This window comes from Neofelis nebulosa, chromosome 11, assembly GCF_028018385.1.
Source record: "Neofelis nebulosa isolate mNeoNeb1 chromosome 11, mNeoNeb1.pri, whole genome shotgun sequence".
In the NCBI taxonomy this organism is placed as follows: domain Eukaryota; kingdom Metazoa; phylum Chordata; class Mammalia; order Carnivora; family Felidae; genus Neofelis; species Neofelis nebulosa.
In genome coordinates, this window is record NC_080792.1 from 76,807,850 (window position 1) to 76,829,600 (window position 21,751).

Below are 21,751 nucleotides of genomic sequence, written 5' to 3' on the forward strand. Positions count from 1 at the left end.
TAATTTTATTAAAAAAAAAATTTTAACGTTTGTTTATTTTTGAGAGAGAGAGAGGAGACACAGAATCCAAAGCAGTCTCCAGCTCTGAGCTGTCAGCACAGAGCCCGATGCAGAGCTCGAACCCATGAACCGTGAGATGATGACCTGAGCCGAAGTCAGCCGCTTAACTGAGCCACCCAGGCGCCCCTCATCTCAACTTCCTTTAAAATGGAGATTACTAAATCTGCAAGCGCTGCTCGGGATTTAGGGACTCTGGAAGACTTAGGAGTGTATTACATTTTTTCCAGCTGGACCTCAATCTTAAATCCACACATTTCCAGGCACAGGCCTCGTGTGGATTCTGAAGCCCTTCACGGCACTGCACATAGTCCCGTGGGGCTGCTGTCATGCACTTTGTCTTTGAGGTCTTCCACGTTCAGCAGGAAAGTGGTGGTTTGGCAAGTCCCTGTCCCCTGGTGTCATGTACACACTTAGCTTCCTCAACAGATCCCTCACGTTACGCGTGCTCCAGGCACAGAGTGTCGAGCACTTTGTTGTACTTAGCTCCTAGCACTGTCTTACGTGCAGAAGTTGCTCAGCCGGGCCCCCTAAGCTTTAATGAACCTAAAGGTAAAGAAACCGTTAGTCTTTTAATTAAATAATCCAGCTACTGCCTCTCATGACTGACGACTAAGTTTTCTTCATGGTGTCCCTTCCCCCACAACCCCTCCCCCCCCCAGCTCAGTGTTATTTTACCCCCAAAAGCAGAGCAGCTCCTTCACATCTTCTGGGAAACACCAAGGCCTCGTTTCTGGAACCCAAACATTTTTTGCCGGTCACTGCCCTTTTTTTGTTTTAATCGCAACATAATTAGGTGTAGGATAAACCTGGAAGCCCCCACCCTCACCTCAGCTTGTGAGGACAGCCTCATGAAGCATTTCAGCTTCAGAGGGGAGAGCGGATTCATTCGGTCACACGAGTGATCTGATGTCAGCCTGGCTCCCCGCGCTCCTCGAGGGCCGGCCATCTCCGGCAGGCGGACTGGGGTCTGGCAGCAGCCCCGGCACCAGCTGGCTTTTTAGTTTACTTCTGAAATGAGTAGCACTCGGTGTGTGGACCGTACGACCCGGGTGGGAAGGCTGGGAGGGGCAGGTCACCTTTGTCACATACTCTTGAGTATCGCAAGGCATCCTCGTGCTCCGGTCACGTACGTAACAGGAAGTGGGAGCGACCAGAGAAACCGTATGAAAAGGAAAAAAAAGACGCCAAGGCGGTCTAGGATATCGTACGAGCACCCTCTTGGGAAGCAATCTTTATTTGCATTTTACGAGAGTGGACACGTAAATGAAACACGCTTCAACGGTGGACACACGCTCAGTCCCTTTTTAACTGACTTCCTGGGGAGCCCAGGACCTCAGGAAGCACAACAATGGAATGCAAACACGGAAATTACTGATGATTCACCGCAGTGAGTAAACGATGTGGCCTAACTGCAGCTATTCCCAAGAAGCGTCTTCACGCAGGGAAAACGCTAGGTGAACGGGAGCGCCAAGCTGGGTCTTTGAAACGAATGTGACACTGCAGTACAGTGGCCTTGTGTGCAGACAAAGAATCTTGGCCGGACCGTGACAGACAAGGCAGATGGTTATGTGGAATCAAAAGCACGGTTCTTTGTGGCTAAGAACGTTTTACTGGCAACGCTCACTGTAGGATACAGACGTTCACTCTAGCAGTAGTCTATGTCTCCCTTCTGATCCCTAAAGGAGCGCAACAGATAGGAAATAGATGCAGAACGAAGGGGGCTGTTGTTTACCAGGGCATTTCAGTGCAGCCTGTGGGGACGAAGAGGCGGGCCAGAGGGACGGTGCCCTCATCTCTGTTCCCCTGGCTTCTTCTGTTGTGTTGTGCGATGGTTATTTACAGAAGGGTCAGATAAAATCGTTAACTACTAAAGGTATCCAAAAGAGGCCTGAGAAAAATCTGGTTAAAATGTATAACCTTGTATTGCTACTGATGGGAGGAGTTGTTTTTATATCTTTTAAAAATAATAAAAAGATTCTGTTAAAAAATATATTTATCCAGAAAGATGCTGACTTGAACTCTAAAAAGCGATGCGGAGTCATCATTTTCCCTTTGGAACACAGAGCTACTCTTCTAACTGCAAGTCTACCCCTTCCTCTGTAGTGAGCCCAGGCCCGCGGGGGGGCCGTCCTAGGCCTCGACGTGGAAATCTTTCACGAGGGAGGGCGTGGAACACACCTGGTTTTGGTTCTGGGCTGTCCCGCTGTGTTGGCCAGCCTGCCCCATTCAACAACAAGCCTCAGGCTCTCCTAGCTGCTCCTTCAGGGCCAGGATTAGCTGCCTTGGATTTAGCCTGGAAGATCCTGCTCTCAAAGGAACCGCCTTTATAAATTCAACTCAGACCCCTCAGTAAGTGGAGTGAGGTGGTTTGAAACTATTGGTAATTTTTAAGGCTAAGGCAACATCCGTGGTCATTTGTATATCCTAATGTGATGCAAATAGCCCTAATCTAAAACCTGTCCTGTACATGTCTCCTCTTTAACTTTAGCTGGGGGTGGAAGGAATGGACGAAGGTGGAGAAGGAGGAGGAACAGTGATAGTGTCCTAGAAACCCTGTATAAAGGTAAAAACAAAAGAGTAGATCGGCACAGATTATCCATTTCTTTGGTGAACTGTAAAGAAGCATCTCATAAATTCTCATAAACCATGCTCTAAAAAGGCTGCTGCTCTCATATATAAAAGCACCCTGACTCTGCAATAACTTGTTTTGTTATCACTCCTTGGTAAAAAGTAATCTACAAACTCGCGGGGATTGGGGTTTTTGTCTAAAGCTGGTAGTAAAAACGTGACCTGCAAGCCAATACAGCTAATGGAAAGTGACGATGCTCTCCTCCCCTTAGCCTGGAGATGGGGCCTGCCGGTCCCCAGCCCCTTTCCAGGGGGAGGGTCGTGGGTGGGCCCGGGAGCCCCTGGTCTTGCACCTCTGAGTAAAGAAAGGGCAGCTGCTGTCTGCCACAGACGTGCGAGGCTGCGAGGCGCAGGCCCTCAGCCCCGGGGCACTGGTGACGCAGCACTGGCGCGCAGCTCGCGTGCAGCCCAGAACCTCCGCTGGGCGCGGCCGTGGGCACAAAGGTCTATTTGTCAGTCAGAGACAGCTGTAAGACCTGCTGGAGCTCCGCCTCCTCCTCCCGCAGCCGGAGCTCCCGCTCCTCCAGCTCTTTGGCAGAGAGCTCCATGGCCAGCTGCAAGTCGCTGTCAAAACGGCTTGTCTCACTCATAGCACCAGGGCACAGGCCTTCCGTGCTGGTGAGGAGGCTCTCCTGGATGGCCCTGCGGTAGAAGGAAGAGGGGGAGGAAGACCGATCAGCAGCAGCATCTACAGTTGACCGCTCACCGAGAGGACCCCACGCCAGGGACCTGATCGGCACTGCACGTGCACCGTGCCATTCAATCCCACAGAACCCTGGAGGCGTGGGTGCCGTGGACAGGGGAGAAGCCCAAGGCGCAGAGAGGTAAAGAAACCTGCCCGAGATCACCCAGCTACTAAGTGATGGGGTGAGGAATGGCACTTGATCTCTTTTAAAGCAAAACCCAAGTTCTTCAACAGGCTTTCGTTTCTGCCTGGAGTATGTGAAAATACTTACAGAATAAAGGTTTCCAGTGTCTACCACCCCCTCCTTTAAAAAGATAATCTACTTGTGTCTGTAGCTGTTCCCCAAAGCCTCATCATTTTTAAAATCGTATAAACTTCCCACGGAGGGTTTCTCAGACCCTGTGTAATCATACATTCTTTGTAGAAGATCAGACCGATCAAAAAGCCATTAACTAGGCGCCTTTCTGCCAATGGCACTGGCCTGGGACTAGTCCACAAACAACTCTATCAACGGTTCCTGGAAACAAGGCTACCAAGCGTTTAGAACTACTTTAGCGAGCAACTGCCACAAGAAGAAGCAGAAGAGCCAACTCTCAAGTCTCTCCTGCCAGGCAGGATGCTGGCACCAAGTGCCTATGTCCACCTGGGTGTAATCACTAAGAGTCATGCCAGTCACCTCTCAAACTGGGCGTCATAGGCATGTGTCTGGTTGATCCCTCCATTCGAAGCTGGTCCTGAAAGTTCCTACAAAAAACAAATGTGATGGACATGAATACCTCCTAGAAGGAACAGGTGTCGTACCGATTAGGAAATGGAAGTGGCAAGAACAAAACTGGAAATGTTGACATGCCCATTATTGGTGGCACTGTGCGAAAAACGAACAGGGACTTGGGTCATCTCAAAAACAACACCTAACTGTCAGGTGGTATATGGTATGCTGCTGTGATGAACACCCACAGCCTCTCATACTTGACACAAAACAGTCTATCAGAACAGCTTTGGGCAAAGTTTAAATGAACAAAGCAGACAACTCCTTTAAGCAAGGTGACACTACCTAATTCAATATTTGTCATCTTTGACTCTGGCTACTCCCCTTTGCAAAATTTATGCTCAACAAAGGTTTATGCAGGTATTAGGGGGGAAAATAAGCTCACTATTTGAGGGGAAGGAGAGCGTACTGGACTGACCGTGATGTCCAGGCACTGAGTCTTCTCCCAGGAGGCCTCACAAAGGGAATATGCTGGCCGTGGGTGTGGTCCTTGGCCCAGCAGCAACTGAATGGTTCTAAGAATGGAGCCATGGGAAATGGACGTGGGTAGGGCTCACACTGCCCAGTCTCTGAGTCTCCAGAATAAAACCAGAATGCCAAAAATCTGAGCTTGGACACTGGAGCGTTGAGAGGGTGCCCCTCTCAAAGCTTAGCCGACCTGTGAGTGCGGGGGCTGGGGCCGCTTCACCACGGAATTTCCACTCTGCAAACATGCTGGACGAATGATGGAAGGAAACAAGAAACCAACCAACAGACAGACAGGCTCCCAGAGCCCAGGACACGCCAAAAGGTGGTGGAAACAGAAGCAGTCCGGACCCCAGCAGTGTCAAGGAGAGCCACGGGGGGGCAGGGATGGAAGGACTTGATGTTGGGCGAGGGGACCACACTGTCGGGATGGAAGGACTGATGTTGGGCGAGGAGACCTGGGGAAAGACTCGCCTGAAAAGACAGAGGGCAAGTGTTCTTATGCTGGTCTGCCCTATCCTTAGCTCCACCCTTAGCTAGGCACTCTGCCAGAGTTTGGGATTATGCCCCTTACAATGCAATAAAACATTTGAGCAAAAAACAAAATTTAACAAAGAACCAGCCACTGTTTTCATCACACACTTACTGAGCGGCCACAACAGTGTGACTGGTCTGCCATGGGAAGAAAGCTGGGATTTAAATCCACATGCAGTCTTATGAGACCTACCAACACATGGACGATATTCCAGAAAAAGTACAATGATGTGAACTGGCATGGACTTACAGTTTCAGTACTAGAAAATTAGCACACTCCATCTGACAAATACATGGTTATTGGCTGCATGGGTGAACCTGGAAGGAAAGTCTATCGGGAGACATCCTGTGAATGCTCCTAACGGGGGCTGTGCAGATGGTGTCATGTAAGATGCTTTTGTGGAAGACCAGGTGCAGAAAATATCTCTGTAAATACCATGACTACACCAAACTCGTTATGTAGGGTGAGTCTTCTGAGTTAGCTAAAACTGGAAACCTCCCCTTCCCTGCCATTTGTTCTGATAAAGGCACCTGGCTCCTGCTGGACTCCAGTAAACTCTGCTGGATGGCAAACTGCATTATCTCGTAATCTTCGTCTTGTAAATGCACATTTCTGCCATTGTCTTGAACGTGATAAGATTCCGGGATTTCAAAAACAGACTGATCAACCTCAAAGTTTGTGACTTGGGAAGCTGAAACACAAGGGGTGACAGCCCGGTGCCTGAATCAGTAAAATGAAGTTCCATTTTACGTTTATAATTTAAAATTTAAAAAAATTGTTTTTAATGTTTATTCACCCTTGAGAGACAGAAACAGAGCGTGAGTGGGGGAAGGGTAGAGAGAGAGAGGGAGACACCGAATCTGAAGCAGGCTCCAGGCTCTGACCTGTCAGCACAGAGCCCGACGCGGGGCTTGAACCCACAGACTGTGAGATTGTGACCTGAGCTGAAGTCGGACTCAACTGACTGAGCCACCTAGGCACCCCCGTTTATAATTTAAAATTTATAAAAACATTTTCAGTTAAAAAAATGAGAGAATTAAAATGATTAAAATCAAGGCTTGCTATTATGTGAGAGATTTTGAGGAAGAAAAACCTTGACAGAGAAAAGTACCAAAATACCGCCTTTTTGTTTTTGTTTTTTTAATTTTAGTAATAAAATTAACACATAGTCAAGAAAAATAAAGATTTCTCTCTCTCTCTCCACCCTCTTTCTCTTATTTCCAAAGTCCAGAGGTAACCAGTGTTTACTTGTATGTCTTTTGAGGAATGCAGTGCATATATGTGTATACTCAGTCACATCAAGATCTCTTTGTATTTTTTCCTTTTTATGAAATATGGTAAACACATGAAAAAAGTATAGGTCTGTAAACTAAAATAAAAAGATAATAACATGTCTATGTATCCCTCAACTAGCCCAAGACACAGAACACTATTTTTTACACAGTGAAAAAAAACAAAAGCGAAAACAAATTGTTGTTTCTATAAACTATCAATGAGTAACTAGAAAATAAAATTGAGTAAATAATCCATTTACAGTAGCATCCAAAAGAATTTGGATGGAAGGTAAGGGAGCCTAAGGAAATTTTGGGGGGTAACAGAATTATTCTACATCTTGATTGTGGTGGTGGTTACATGGGTACACACGTTTGTTAAAATGAACTAGGGGCACTGAACTAGGGGCACCTGAGTGGCTAGTTGAGCTTCCAACTCTTGATTTTGGCTCAGGTCATGATCCCAGGGTTGTTGAGGTTGTGCCCCTCATCAGGCTCTGCACTGACAGCGCAGAACCTGACTGGGATTCTCTCTACCCTCCCCAACTCACTTTCCCTCAAAATAAGTAAATAAACTGTAAAATACATAAACTAAGGGCAGCTGGGTGGCTCAGTCAGTTAAGCGTTGACTTTGGCTCAGGTCATGACCTTGAAGTTCTTGAGTTTGAGCCCTGCATCGGGCTTTCTGCTGTCAGCACAGAGCCAACTTTGGATCTGCCCTTCTCTCTCCACCCCTCTCCTGCTTATGCTCTCTCTCTCTCAAAAATAAAATAAAATATACATTTTAAAAAAATGCACTGAACTGTCACACTTAAAGTGGGAACGTTCATACACCTCAATAAAGTTGGGTCTTAGGACTATGCTGTCTTTTTAATACAAGTGGGGTCATATTCTACAAGTTGTTTTTTCACGCACTCTAAATGAAATCTAAACTTTTCCCTCATTCAGAGCAGAGATCTACTTCATAAGACACTCCAATGTCAAAGTGAATAATTAGTTTATAATAACTGAATATGTGTGTGTGTGTGTGTGTTTTAAATCACAAAGCCCCAACTTTTCTTTACCTGAATCCACCTGGGTCCCCTCCACATTCTGAGATCCAGTTTCTTCAGCAGTGCTACAGCCATTAACGTTTCCAAATGTAATCCGTGCATTTAAGACATGAAACAAAGGAATTTCTAACAAAATAAAAGCTTTTATAAATAAACTTTATGCGAATAATAACAGTAGCCATCATTTTCTGAGTGCTTACAGTGCTAGTAAATACTTTTTATAAGTCAATGTCAAATACTTTTTATAAGTAGGACTTCCCTAACATAACAACCCTCCCCGATATACAGATGGGGAAACTGAGATTCAGAGAGGTTAAGCAACTTTTCCTAGATCACAGTGAATAAGTGGTTGAGCCGGCATTGAACAATGTGTCACAAATATGCAACTGTCCAAAATTTAAGTTCCTTACAAGTTGTATGTGTTATAGATGGTGTTAGGCATTCCAGTGCGGGCCCTAAAACATACTGATGGTGTCCACGGTCTTCCTCAAGAAACTATCTGATCTGATGCTTAACTTAAGTAAGGTTTGACATGAAAACAATGAAGGTGTCACATTTTTGTGCCTTTTTACATCTGTTAGCATCATCGGTAAATAGAAGTGGTGGCTGGGGGATCTAATTTTGACATGCAAAAGAACCAAGAACCATGACACTTCTCCAGCCGTGGTAAGCGAGAGGGTAACTGTGGCCTGCTCCATCAGGTCTGCTACCTTTGCCTGATCATTTGATCAGCTGCCGCCTGCTACCTTTGCCTCAAATGCTCCAAAGCCCGGAAGCACATCCTGTCACCCACAAAAGCCTACAGATGCTCCGGGGTTTCCAGAAGGTAGACGGTACCTATCTTGACAGGAAATCCAGGTGGGAACTCCAGCTTGATGAAATCTCTGAGCCGCGCAAAGTGAGCGCTAGTTCGGGCCATGAGGTCAATGATGGGGACGACCTGCTCCACGAGGGACAACGGAAAGTCCTCGCACATCCACAGCATCGCTTTAAACCTGCGGGACCGACCGACACAAGGCTGAGGCCGTCGTCCCCAGAGAAATGGGACCGCTTCTACGCAGCCAGCTAGACAACACCAGCTTCCTCACTGCCCCGTCTGCCCAGTCACCGTACTTCTCTTAATGCGGAGCAGGGAAGGGGCGAGACCCGTGAAGAATACAGATCACCGTGCAATCTGGCAATCAGGAGAAACGGCCTGCCCTGTGACCTCCCCCTGCAGCAGTCTGAATTGACTGAAGAAGCTGACAGCTGGTGCGATCATTTCATTTGATCAGCTGAAGCTTGTTGGCAGCAAAAAACACAAGGAATTCTTACATCCCATCTCTATTCTATTTGGAGAAGGGCTTAATAAGAAGATGGGCAATCTACTGTTAGCTTTTATCAGGTGAAGTAACTTCAAATTATGTTTAAAGGAAGGGGACACAAAAATGACAACAGGACACCAGGAAACAGCAGAACTTCTGAGACAGGAATCTGTAAGCTGAAAATGGCTGCTGAGTCTTACTTTTGCGTTCTAATCGTGAGCTCCTTCGGCCTTCCGATGTCCCGGTCTTTCAGATCAAACTCTTCATTAAAGTATTCATCCGGCGTGATGGCCGTGGGGTTGTTGGCGGTGGCACACTCTGTGGTGAGGTCCTGCCGAGCCAGAACTCGGGGGAATTAGAAATGCCAAATGGTGCTCCCAAGTGGAGGCCTACAGCACTCAGCCTCTGAGGCGGACACGTTAACCAACTACAGATCAGGAAGTTCGAGTCATTTCCTCTCCCCTTTTCTTTCAGTGACTGTGCTGAAAATCTATCAAGGCATTATGTAGCAAGCCTAATGGGTTTCCCCGTGTCAAAACATTTCTCCACTCTCCTTTGCATTTTTATCTCCTGATTATAGAAACAGAGAAAGAAATATCTGACAGCATGGAAGATCTGGAAGGCATGGGAGTTTAAGTTCCACATCTGTCATGCTCTCGCTCAGGACACTGGAAAGGGAATCTCATTTCTCTGACCCTCTGCGATCGACTGTACCAACTTCATGTAGTTAGAGAGGATCAAGTCAGAAAATGTCTGTGAAGGCACTCGGTTGAAATAAAAAGTCCTGAATCCTGTTTAAGTTTACAGATGAGAAGGCACCTTCTACAGTCACAACCCTCCTCTAAAATTTTTACCTGCAAGATTCATCTAATTCTCTTCTAAATTTTTTTTTTCAACGTTTTTTATTTATTTTTGGGACAGAGAGACAGAGCATGAATGGGGGAGGGGCAGAGAGAGAGGGAGACACAGAATCGGAAACAGGCTCCAGGCTCCGAGCCATCAGCCCAGAGCCCGACGCGGGGCTCGAACTCACGGACCGCGAGATCGTGACCTGGCTGAAGTCGGACGCTTAACTGACTGCGCCACCCAGGCGCCCCTCTAATTCTCTTCTAAAAGAGTATCTCGAGTTCTGGCTTGGGAGCGCTCTTCAGCATTGCAGCCAGAGTGGCCTGTTCAGGGTTCAGTAAATGCCATCGCGGCACAGAAAAGTCATGTCCTTTGTTGAACCTGAGAACTCGCTGCTTCCACTTACCCCTTGAGCACCAAACTGGTGTTCCACGGTTCCCAGCAAAGACTCCAGGGGGTTCCTGTCCGCTACAGAAGGGGGGAAAGGTTTAATGTCTAATATTATACCTTACTTGTGACTACAGAAAGAGATTCTCATGCTATCTTAAAGTTTTGGATCCCAGCTACCTACATCAGGAAGTCCATTTATGGATAGGGTGGCAAAATCATCCACAGTCAACCATTGGCTAATTTATCCCTTATAGGACATACTTTTTATCAGGGTCTCTAACCTAGATGAACAACAGCTACAAGAAGTAAAGCAGAAAAGCAGCAAGAGTTTGGATTCAGGAGTGAGGCTGACTGGGCCGCAGGGTCCTTATCTGTCAAACCAGAGTCCTGGTGGCAGTGGGGGCGGCAAACAGTAACTGAGCGCTGGCCTCACTGAGGGAACATCTCAAAGGTTTGCGTGAGGGAGCTCATCTCATCCTCCCAAGCACCGCCGTTTCACTGCTGAGGGACCTGAGCCACAGAGGGTGCAGGTAACTTCACAAGGCCACAAGACTGGCCACCGGTGGGGCTGTGCGAGAACAACCACGTATTGGCAATGCTTTGGCTCACAGCCCCGGTTCTGTCCAAATCTTTCACGGTGAGAGTTTGGACTAAATCACTCATTCTGGTGAGAACTAGTCTCCGATATCCTTAACTACCTTCCCTGCCTTCTTGTTTCTTCGGCAATGATTCGCCTGAATGGCTTTAACTCCCCTTGAAGCTAACTACAGGTAATACCTTCAAGAACAGGTCAGTCTAAAGGAGACTTTTGTAAAAAGGAAGTTAGGGCTAGGATTAGCCTGACCTGATCATGTTAACCCCCAAAATGAACGAAACCAACAAAGGCTCTCTCTAGCCTAAGGAAAAGTGGGGAGAATTACCTTTGTATCTCTTTTTTTCTTCCTCGGTCAGGTGTTCTGTCCGGATTTTGGTTATCACACTCACATTGTTTACTGTGTAAACCTTGGGAAACGTGTGCAAAAGAAAACAGTGACACAGGGAATGAAAACTCAAAAAATAAGCATAGCAAGAGCAAGAATGCTGAAGCCAAAAAATAAAAGAAAAAAAAAATTCCAGCAAAATAAAAATGAGAAATGGTTGACAATCATTAGGATCCCTCCGAGAAAATATACAAGCTAATCAACTTAGAAATGCATCAGCAACTACTTGGCATCTCTGACAGTTTTAAAGACCGAGGAGTAAACGGGGCAGGGACGGGCTGCATCTCCCTGCCTGCCCTTTGTGTTGCTAATCGCTCTCAAACAAATGTCCTGATGTTGAGGCCTCCCAGCTGGATTTCTAGCGCTAAGGCACCCAAACTGGCCCCACGTACTTCTCTGCTGATTTGTGGCGATCTTATAATAGGACGGACTTAGACAGCCATCTGCTGGGCAGAAGGAAAACGGAATGAACACAAGGTTCTCTCTACCTGTGAGGCTTCAGAGGAAACCAGCGAGTCACTACTTAAAAGGGATTCCATCGATGGACAAAAATTATTTTCACCGCCAGAGTGAATGCTCTGTTGTCAAGGTTGACTGAGAAATTTGGGGGTCTGGAAGATCAAATCTCACGGTAAACAGAGAATTAGCTGTATGCCATACGTGGATTCCCAACGTTCAAAGACTGAGGAAGCAGTGGAACGACTGTGTCTAAATGTGTCTCGCTGAGCATGACGTAAGCCTCTTTGCCCCCTCCGAGGTCACCAGAGGATCCTGCGGCACCGCACTCCGGCACGGGAGCCATCAGTCCCTGCTGTACTGCAGGGCTAACGAAAGGCCAGGAGACAGAGGCGTCCCAGCTAACAAGATGCCAGATGACTCGACTGACAGTTGTCTGCACTATGACAACTACGTTCTTAACGCACTGATGTCATGTAAGTGGGTGTCAGGCCACTGGGTCCAATTAGGCTAACTACGAAAATGGAGGCTCATTAAAGCTACTTTACCTTTTTTTTTTTTTTTTTAACCCACTCAGGTTATTAAAAAAAAAAAAAAAAAAGATCAACATGCAGGTTTCAGTCTAATCCTTTCTTTTTCTGCTTAAAGAATTAAAGGAACAGTCACTCCTCTGGGGACAACTGGCACCCGGGTTCATTTCTCTACGACATAGTTTCTCTTTTGGCATACCTAGGGACCTCCTCAGGACATGCGAGCCCATTTTCTGCACATCAGATCAGATACAAATCCAAGTGAGAGACACTAAGCAGCATTTTTTCCCCCAGAGCATCTCCACGGCACAGATGCATGAAAAAATCTGAACAGACTCCTCATTTGCATAGAAGCTAAATAGCTATATTAAATCTTATTTTAAGAGTTTCCTTTTACCTTTGCTTCGTAACCATTAACAACTTCTGCTTTATCTGTCCTCCAGCCCCAGAATCCGGATTTAGTTCTGATAAAAAGTGAACACCACAAATTTCTACATGTACAATATGCCATTCAGATTTATCCCTGCAGCCTTTACAGTTTATTTCCCCCAGCTTAAGTTGGTGAAGGACACTTGGAGATTACAGTCCTATTGTCCACAAAAGGATGCTCTCAGTGACAGATGGCTTAAGTAGCCCCACCCCCTCCCACTGTTACTAATCAGCTCGCCTCACCCCTGGCATAGAAAGCCTCCATTCTTGGCGTCTTTACAAAAACTGCCAGCACAGGCGACAAAGGTGGTGACATTGACTGGACAGCTGTCCTAAAGAAATGAGTGACAATGACCAGCGTCCAGGGGCTTGCCACGAGGTGGTATCTGGGTCAGAGCATTTATCCGGATCACCTTAACTGTGGGTATGGACATCAGTGGCTCTGTCCCCATGAGCAGCTGCATCTCAACTGAGGAATTCTTAGAACAACGAGGCACAGACCATCCTGCTCCTCAGGAGAGAGCGGGTGGGGCAGGAACTCCTCACTGTGGCGAGCTGCTTGGAGAAGCCATTAATGCCTGCAAAATGGCTTGGGAGTCACACGTTTTACCAGGTTTGGTGCAGCAGGGGAAAGGATGTTGAAAGCAGTTTTCCAGCCCAATGACTCCAGGTCTGTAGGACTGCTATTAAAGTAGCCTAGCATCCCAGCAGCAACGACAGCACTGCTAAAGTGCCTGAAAACCCAGTTATTCGACTCAACATACTCCTGGGGAAAAATGCATTTAGGAACCAAGAGCAGCCAAGAGGTTCTGGTTCTTTTTCAAAGCAGCGCGTCCTGGGAAATACTACCACTCACAGGGAAGCCCTGAAAAGCCTGGTCTGCCCTTTTGTCTAGGACATCACATCCTAGCTCCACTGTGACTGCTGCACTTGGCCCTGCGTAGGACAACTGCCTGCCTTCCACCCTGACCCCAGAGGAAAGTGGGGACATCACGCAGGAAGCTCCGGGAGCCAGCAGATTAGCCAGCTCACAAAGATCCGTGTAATTTGCGTCTCGTGTTTCCAGTTTCATTAGTCCAGACAGGGCATACAGAGTTTTATGTGTATGTTACAGCTCATCAGAGAAAGGAAGGACCAGGGCTTTAATTTTCCAAGTAGTTGTCCACAATTAGTGCAGCATGACCCACGGAGGGAGAGAGGGAAACCCCAAAGGGATTACACCAAATGCTAGCTATCTCCACTTTACACTTCAGAAACAAAACCGCAATCCTAGGGGCGGGGGGCAGGGTCTACACTGATTAACAAACCAGAGTCCCCTCTTAGGCTTCGATAATTGAAAATCAAGATCGTCCTTTTATAGTTAACAAAGTCAGTCCTCGGTTCCTTGCCTTTCACCTAGTCACTTGATATTCTGGCCTGGGAAAGGACTGCTTTCTGGCACACGGTCTGCCGAGGTACCAAAGGATGACTCCATCTGCCCCACTTCATCCCGTGAGCATGCTGGGGAGACGGAGCCACCCCCTCTCCCTGGAGACCACTAGGCTGCTCACTCCTTTGCATCCGCTCAACTGGCAATCCTGGCTGCTGTGCCTCCCTTTCCATCCCCATGCTGACAGCTTGGTTATTAAATTCGGCATCCTATTTTAAGCCCAAAATTCTAATAACTCCTCAACCCTTGATTAACTTTAGGCACAGAGGCATCTGAAGATGACAGGGCAAGACCCAGCTCCCCCTCTGCATTTTTACCTTTGCCCTTCTCCGCTGAGGCTGCCACACCAAAAGCCGCTGAGCAAGCCCTGTGGCTTGGAGGCTGCTATGCAATTCAGAGAGAGGCTCTGAGGGCAGCAGAGAATGTTCTGTTTTAGGTTGCCAGAGCATACTCTTTCAGAGAAGAGAAAAACCCAGACTGCAGCCAGAGGGGACATACTGGCAGGCCAAAAACTCATGCAGGAAGCAAGCATCAAGCTCTCAGCAACAGATCAGAAGAAAGAAATGGATGAAAACGACTCTCCTAAGAGAGCACACCTTCCGAAGTCAATCAAACGCATGCTCCCACCTCCAGTAAGGAGGTGTGCACTTTCTCTACCAGCAAATCTCACACTCAAGTGGCTCAAACCCTTGCTCGATGCATAAGCAGCTCACTGACTGCATATACTGAGTTCTGAGCACCACAGAAAAAAAGCAGCTGTTTTCCAGAAATCCTCTCTCAGAGACCCACTGTCAGTTGCCAAAGGAGGTTAACCTGAACCGTCTGAAGAACTAGTGACCATACAAATCCCAGAGGTGCCTCAGCCCTCAGTAAAAATGGGAAGTGCCACCGTTTCCCATTTGCCCTCCGTGGGGTAGCCGCCAGTAATCGCCACACGCTTTGTAAGTTACATGTCAGAACAGTGACTCTAGCAACTCTGCCGATGACCCAGAGGGAACGGCGGCTCTCCTCATGGCATCGTAGAGTCGTGGGGGCTTTAGCAACGTCATCCCGAGATTCACTCCTTTCTTTCTTTCAGGTAAGGAAGCAGAAACGTGGAGAGACAGAGCCACCTCCCCAAAGCCACATGGTTACTTAGCAGCCCTGCCAATGGCATTCAGTCCTTCCAACTTCCACCTCCGCAGCCGGGCCGTGGCACTGAGGACAGGGCCCGCTGTTTCCCAGCTTTACGAACAGAGCCCTTTGCTGCAGGGGCCCTTCCTGTCTACAGAGATGTGTGCCGAAGCCTGAAGGAGTCTTCCCGAGATGCTACCAGGTAAAGCCACGGCCCATTCCTGACAGACAGCCGTCACCTGGCAAGGCTGGGGTGCCAGGAGACTGGTGATGGGGGACTGAGCCTGCCTCCCAGGGCTACCGCTGCCAACACAGCAGCAGTACTGGGACACCATGTGGGCTGGCATTTGGCTTTCTCTTCTACTGCTAACAGATGCCCTAATTCCACAGCTCCATCTAAATCAGAAGAAAAAGGGCACTTGAGTCTTATGTTTGACTCAACAGAAAAGTTTGTCTAATATATTTTATGGAAACAAAGAAGAAAAGAAAAAGTAAAAAAAAGAGGAGAGTTAGTATATCCATTAAGAGTAAAGAAAGCCTAGATCCAGGATAATGTGTGTCCACGTTAGCTCAGGTTATGCTGCTTTGGTTTACAGAGAGCTGGATGTGACATCCTAGGCAAACACTCAGGGCTCTTACAGATTCCCTCAGCTCAGTGCGTTCTGTGGGGAAATCACTCAGGCTAACAGCTCTGACAGCTTCCGCTTGCCTTACATTCCGAACCTCTTCATGCCTCTGCAGGGCTCAGAGGCAGATGACCAGAGACAGTGTTCTCATCCAGGTGAACCAAGGCACAAACCTCTCCAGAAGCTTCTTCTGGTGGAGTCTGGAATAGAACTGCAATCCCTCCAGACTCTTGGCTCTAAACTATTAGGCCTCACAGGGGAAGAGAACCACATTTAACTATATGGTAAGAGTGGATCTGACTAGTATCAGTACAACCACAATCAATACTGGGTCAATTCTAGCTTCCAGAAACTCGCAAAGCTCCATGGTCTGGGACTAGGGGGTCTTGTGGGTCCCCAAACACCAAAACAAAAATAAAATTCAAGTAAAATCCATTAGAAAGGGCCCATAAAAGAGCATGAAGATGTTTCTCCAAGACTTAACCAACGTTAATGTCTATAAAATGATCTATGAAAGAGGATGTCAGCTATGGCTTCTTTTTGGTTAGAACAGAGAGCAACTTGAAAATCCACTAGCGCTTATTATGCCGTATTAGAGAAATCCCAATCCACCCATAATTTCCAATTCATATCTACATGCCACCAAAGATGGCAGTAAAGGGATCAGACATTAAAATGCAGAACCTAAATGCGTACCTTTCAAAAGCAATATTTTTAGTATCGAGGCTGGTGTTAATGACTGGGCTCGTGAGCCGTCTCTCAACTTCCCTACTTTTTGGCTTCATCAAGTCCAGGGTGAGGCGCTCCATTTCTTGGGACAGGTCAAAGTGCTCGGTGGTGACCACCCTGTCATCATGGTTGACTTCCATCAGCTCCGCCCGGTTGTCTGTTAATGGAAACAAGAGCGTAACTAAGGGCCATGCCAGCAAGATGCAAAAACAAGGAAGCCTCAAAAGTTAAAATGCATTGTCTTTCACATTTGCCCCCCACCAAGGGCCACCTACCAGATAAAACCTGAATACTATGATTACTGACCACCTACTTACGTGGGGATTATCCGGCCAGTTTGCCACAACCCACAGGAGGCTCGGGGCCGTCTTCCCCAAAGTTGCAGACATTTACAACAATATGCATTATTTGTTAGCAATACATCTGTGTACTTTTTAAAATATACCATTTACACAATTAACATAAATCATTTATGCACAACATTGGGCTGACAATGCCACTTTTCTCACCCTCTGATAGGAGGATCATGCCTTCTTACAGAGGGGATATAAAGAGATACAAGACAGAGTCTCAAATTCTGGGCTCAGGAATGTGGGACATTCCAAATGGTGACAGTGTTTGGTGGTAATGATAGGGGCTAGAGAATGAACAGAACTATCCAAAGTGTTACAGCTCCTTTAGAATTTGTCTAGCAGGCTTTCCGGTCCTTACCAGAAGACCCCTTAAAAACAAACAAACAAACAAACAAACAAACAAAAAAAACCCCAGAGAAACAGAGAGAGAGAGAACTATCCAAAAAAGAAATAGAGGAATTGAGAGTTGAATAATTAACAAGAATAACCAACAAAAACAAAAAACATAAAACACATGCCCCAGACAGTATCAGATAAGGTACAGGAATGCAAACACATTTTGATGGTTAAAAATCACTCTTGTCGGGGTGCCTGGGTAGCTCAGTCAGTTAAGCGTCTGACTTCAGCTCAGGTCATGATCCCACGGTTTGTGGGTTTGAGCCCCGTGTCTGGCTCTGTGCTGACAGCTAAGAGCCTGGAGCCTGCTTTGGATTCTGTGTCTCCCTCTCTCCCTTTCTCTGCCCCTCCCCTGCTCAAGCTCTGTTTCTCTCTCTCTCTCAAAAAGTAAATAAACAAAAAAAAAATTAAAAATCACTCTGTCACTTAGTGTGAACAGTGATTATGAAAACTGAATAGAATCACTCACCTTCTCCCTTAAATATGAAACTGCGCCTCCCTCTTATCCAGCTCATGTTCTCAAATCCCAGCAACGTGATATCCACACGCAGTTTGGCACCACTTTTCCAAATGCGACAGACATCATTCGGGCATATTCTGGAAACCAAGGGCACTGGAGAAGAGAAGTGTACTACTGAGGAAAAACTCGAGGGCCAAGCAGAGCACACAGGCCCAAGGAATCAGGATTCCAGCTTTAATAATAAAAAGACAGGAGCGGCACGCATGACCGTGACCCTCAGAACTGGGTGTGGCTCCCCCACTTACAATAGGGAAGCCACTTTTCAAAACTAAAAATGGACCTTTTGTTCTGTAGCTCTTTATGGAGGTGCAGATGTGTCTTTGTCCAGACACATGAATTTCCCAAGGACATCCCTGATCCCAACACGGACCTGTCTTTTTGACCATCATCAGGGCTACCGAATGTGTCCATCTGGCCTTCTTGCTCACATATGCTGCTCTTACCACGTCGCTGTGCCCTAACACACTGGCATATCCGCCCCTCAAAATATCAAGCCTAAAATATCTGAAAAATGCAGATATTTGCATGAGAGAAGCACTTGTAAGTTTTCCAGAAGAACCTGAAGTTCTCTTCTTTCCCATACTTTTTTACTTCATTTAAATGTTTCATTATGAATGTGACTTCTTGCCTGGAAGGGAAGTCAGAGTGAAATGGCTGGCAGCCTGGGAGTTAGGAGCTGTTATTAACTGATCTACAAGGAATAAAAGTGGAACATCTATGAAAATTACTGTCAGTCACTTTGCCTTACATAAGATTTTGGAGCAATACATCCACTTTGTGAAAAATCAAGCTATTCCAACATCCATCTCCTCCTCTTCTTTCTAATAACAAGTTTAAAAGAAGCAAGTTGGGGGCGCCTGGGTGGCGCAGTCGGTTAAGCGTCCGACTTCAGCCAGGTCACGATCTCACGGTCCATGAGTTCGAGCCCCGCGTCAGGCTCTGGGCTGATGGCTCAGAGCCTGGAGCCTGTTTCCGATTCTGTGTCTCCCTCTCTCTCTGTCCCTCCCCCGTTCATGCTCTGTCTCTCTCTGTCCCAAAAATAAATTAAAAAAACGTGGAAAAAAAATTTAAAAAAAAAAAGAAAAAAAAAAAATAAAAGAAGCAAGTTGAACCACATTAGGAAATGAGTAATAAATTACGGTAAATCTTCTTACTAAAATTGTAGCCATTTAAACTGACATCTTAAAAAACTAATAATATGGACAAGTGTCTCCTATTAAGTGACAAAAAGTGGAGAAAAAACTGTCTCTATATTATATTTACAGATACTTGGGAGAAAAATCTCTGTGCGTAGGGGCAAAAACAAGAAGGAAAACATCCAAAGCATTAACAGCTTAAGTTGTGCTTAAGTGAGACTATAGGAGACGGTTTTTCTTTATTTTTTTACTATGCGTTTCTTAGACTTAAAAATATATACATATTAAAATCTTAGAAAGGAAAAATAAACTTCTATTCAGGGTCAATACATCTGGAAACAAATAAATTTTAAGCCCAGAGCCACTCACCCCAGCTGGTGAATTCCCATTTCATCTGCACATAGAAATCCGGAGCCTGAAGGACAAAGGTTTAAAGTAAATGACCCTTGGCGCTATAAACTAAATGCAAACATGGTAAGGGTTAATGAGGTTTTAGAGGGGGAGGAGGAGAGAACAGAGAAAATAAGAAGAAACATAAAATGCAAACCCGTCAAAAATAAGTGCTTATTTTATACGCAGGCTGATATTTTACCTCGATATAAAGTATGTCTAGACAGTCAATAAAGTTAACTGAAGGCAACAAGGTTAGAGGGGGATAAAATCAAATCTGATTTAGGACAGTCTGGTTCCTAACAGTAGCAGAAAGATGAGCCTGGAAGATGGGCTTACGCACTGCCATGCAGTGTGGGTAACAGACTGTCCTGGGCAGCGAGAAAGGAATGTCAAGTCCGTCTATTCTACAGGGAACTTGACTGTAAAAGTTTGTGTGCTGGCAAGTGCTTCATATTCACTGGACCTCGAAACCAGAAGAGGCTGCCAGGCATCACTTCCCCAGGAAATTGATTTTCCCTCCAGTTAAGAGAATTCTGCCCTCATTTTCCTCTTAAACTTTTAGTACTTGGCTTTATAAAATTTTACACCACCAGAGCAGCCCTGTTTTAGGATGACTTTCTGACCTACCATGAATTCTGTAATTTTCTTTTAATGTTTATTTATTTTTGACATAGAAAGAGTGTGCACACATAGGGGGTTAGGGGGTTAGGGGGTTGGGGGTTGGGGGTTGGGGGTGGGGAGGAGGAGAGAGAAAGGAAGACAGAGAATCCAAAGCAGGTTCGGTCAGCACAGAGCCCGATGTGGGGCTCGAACCCACCAATGAGATCATGACCTGAGCCAAAGTCGGATGCTCAACCAACTGAGCCACCCAGGCGCCCCTGACCTGCCAGGAATTTTTACAGAAGGTTCTTGGAGAGATCTTAAGAAGTCCAGCAGTTACCATCCAAGAAGAGAAATGCTAGAAATCCCAGATGTTGCTCTGTTCCTTCCCACCCCCGTGGTTTGTCACAGTTTTTACAGGACAGGACAGGAAGGGCAAGGATCTAGCCTAGAGTAAAACCAGAATTCCAGTGATGGGCAAAGGCCCTCTGAGGGGCAGCACACAAGAAAAGGTGGGCTTGTTTTAAGGAGACTGTTGAAAGACAAAATGTCAACCACAGCATCTCATGCCACTGAGCACACAGGTCATTCACAGGCTGTCTACATCTTCAAGCAGAGAGCACAGTACAATGCAGTTTACTGCTATGGATCAATACAGGTAAGAAAAGAAAGTCCTTTACACTGAATTTTTTAAAAGAGGGTGAGTCCACATTAAGTCATTTGCTGTTTTGCTGAGTGGGCAGATGTGTTTTTAGTTCCTCCTCCGGTACGTTAGATAAGAAAACAATAAACCCACTTGGTCTTTGCACACCAGACACAACTGTTTAAAAACAATGCATACAACCATTTCGTATTTCATGGAAGGATTCATGCAGCCCATGAAGAAGGAGTATCTCTAGGAATGCTTTTGCTTGAGTGTCATACAAATATGTCTTTAAAAAAGAGTGCTCACAGCAAAGGAAACAATCAGCAAAACTAAAAGGCAACCAACAGAATGGGAGAAGATATTTGCAAACAACATATCAGACAAAGGGTTAGTATCCAAAATCTATAGAGAACTAATCAAACTCAACACCCAAAAAACAAATAATCCAGTGAAGAAATGGGCAAAAGACATGAATAGACACTTCTCCAAAGAAGACATCCAGATGGCCCAGCTGACACATGAAAAAATGCTCAACATCACTCATCATCAGGGAAATACAAATCAAAACCACAATGAGATACCACCTCACACCTCTCAGAATGGCTAACATTAACAACTCAGGCAACAACAGATGTTGGTGGGGATGCAGAGAAAGAGGATCTCTTTTGCACTGCGAACTGGTGGGAATGCAAACTGGTGCAGCCACTGTGGAAAACAGTGTGGAGGTTCCTCAAAAAACTAAAAATAGAACTACCCTACAACCCAGCAATTGCACTACTATGTATTTATCCAAGGGATACAGGTGTGCTGTTTCAAAGGGGCACGTGCACCCCCATGTTTATAGCAGCACTATCAACAATAGCCAAAGTATGCAAAGAGCCCAAATGTCCATCAATGGATGAATGGATAAAGAAGATGTGGTGTATATATATATATATATATATATATATATATATATATATATATATATACACACACACACAATGGAGTATTACTCGGCAATCAAAAAGAATGATATCTTGCCATTTGCAACTACATGGATGGAACTGGAGGGTATTATGCTAAGTGAAATTAGTCAGTCAGAGAAAGACAAAAATCATATGACTTCACTCATATGAGGACTTTAAAAGACAAAACAGGGGAACATAAGGGAAAGGAAACAAAAATAATATAAAAACAGGGAGGGGGACACAACAGAAGAGACTCATAAATATGGAGAACAAACTGAGGGTTCCTGGAGGGGTTGTGGGAAGGGGGATGGGCTAAACGGGTAAGGGGCATTAAGGAATTTACTCCGGAAATCATTGTTGGAGTATATGCTAACTAATTTGGATGTAAATTTAAAAACATTTAAATTAAAATTAAAAAAAAAAAAGAGTGCTCGGATAACGGGCAGTGACTGGCTTACTC

The 21,751-nt window shown here is 45.9% G+C and overlaps 1 protein-coding gene and 1 non-coding gene across 3 annotated transcripts in view; one reads left to right on the forward strand and one right to left on the reverse strand.

The window, feature by feature from the left end:
* Window positions 1–1,255: 1,255 nt before the first annotated feature.
* ANKRD13A (ankyrin repeat domain 13A) overlaps window positions 1,256–21,751 on the reverse strand; it is a 33,344-nt gene continuing 12,848 nt past the window's right edge. The window contains exons 4-15 of one of the 2 annotated variants that reach the window (XM_058691007.1): window positions 19,072–19,117; window positions 17,516–17,659; window positions 16,265–16,454; window positions 12,369–12,435; window positions 10,926–11,007; window positions 10,022–10,083; window positions 8,970–9,100; window positions 8,303–8,460; window positions 7,478–7,591; window positions 5,673–5,833; window positions 4,050–4,117; window positions 1,256–3,330 (exon numbers count right to left, since the gene is read on the reverse strand). In XM_058691007.1, coding sequence (XP_058546990.1) covers window positions 3,135–3,330; window positions 4,050–4,117; window positions 5,673–5,833; window positions 7,478–7,591; window positions 8,303–8,460; window positions 8,970–9,100; window positions 10,022–10,083; window positions 10,926–11,007; window positions 12,369–12,435; window positions 16,265–16,454; window positions 17,516–17,659; window positions 19,072–19,117 — 1,419 coding nt within the window. In that variant the 3' untranslated portion in view covers window positions 1,256–3,134. The other variant, XM_058691008.1, reaches the window with a different exon arrangement.
* Window positions 16,959–17,020, forward strand: LOC131490657 (U7 small nuclear RNA). The gene has a single exon (XR_009251171.1). It is a non-coding gene; the product is annotated as a U7 small nuclear RNA (small nuclear RNA).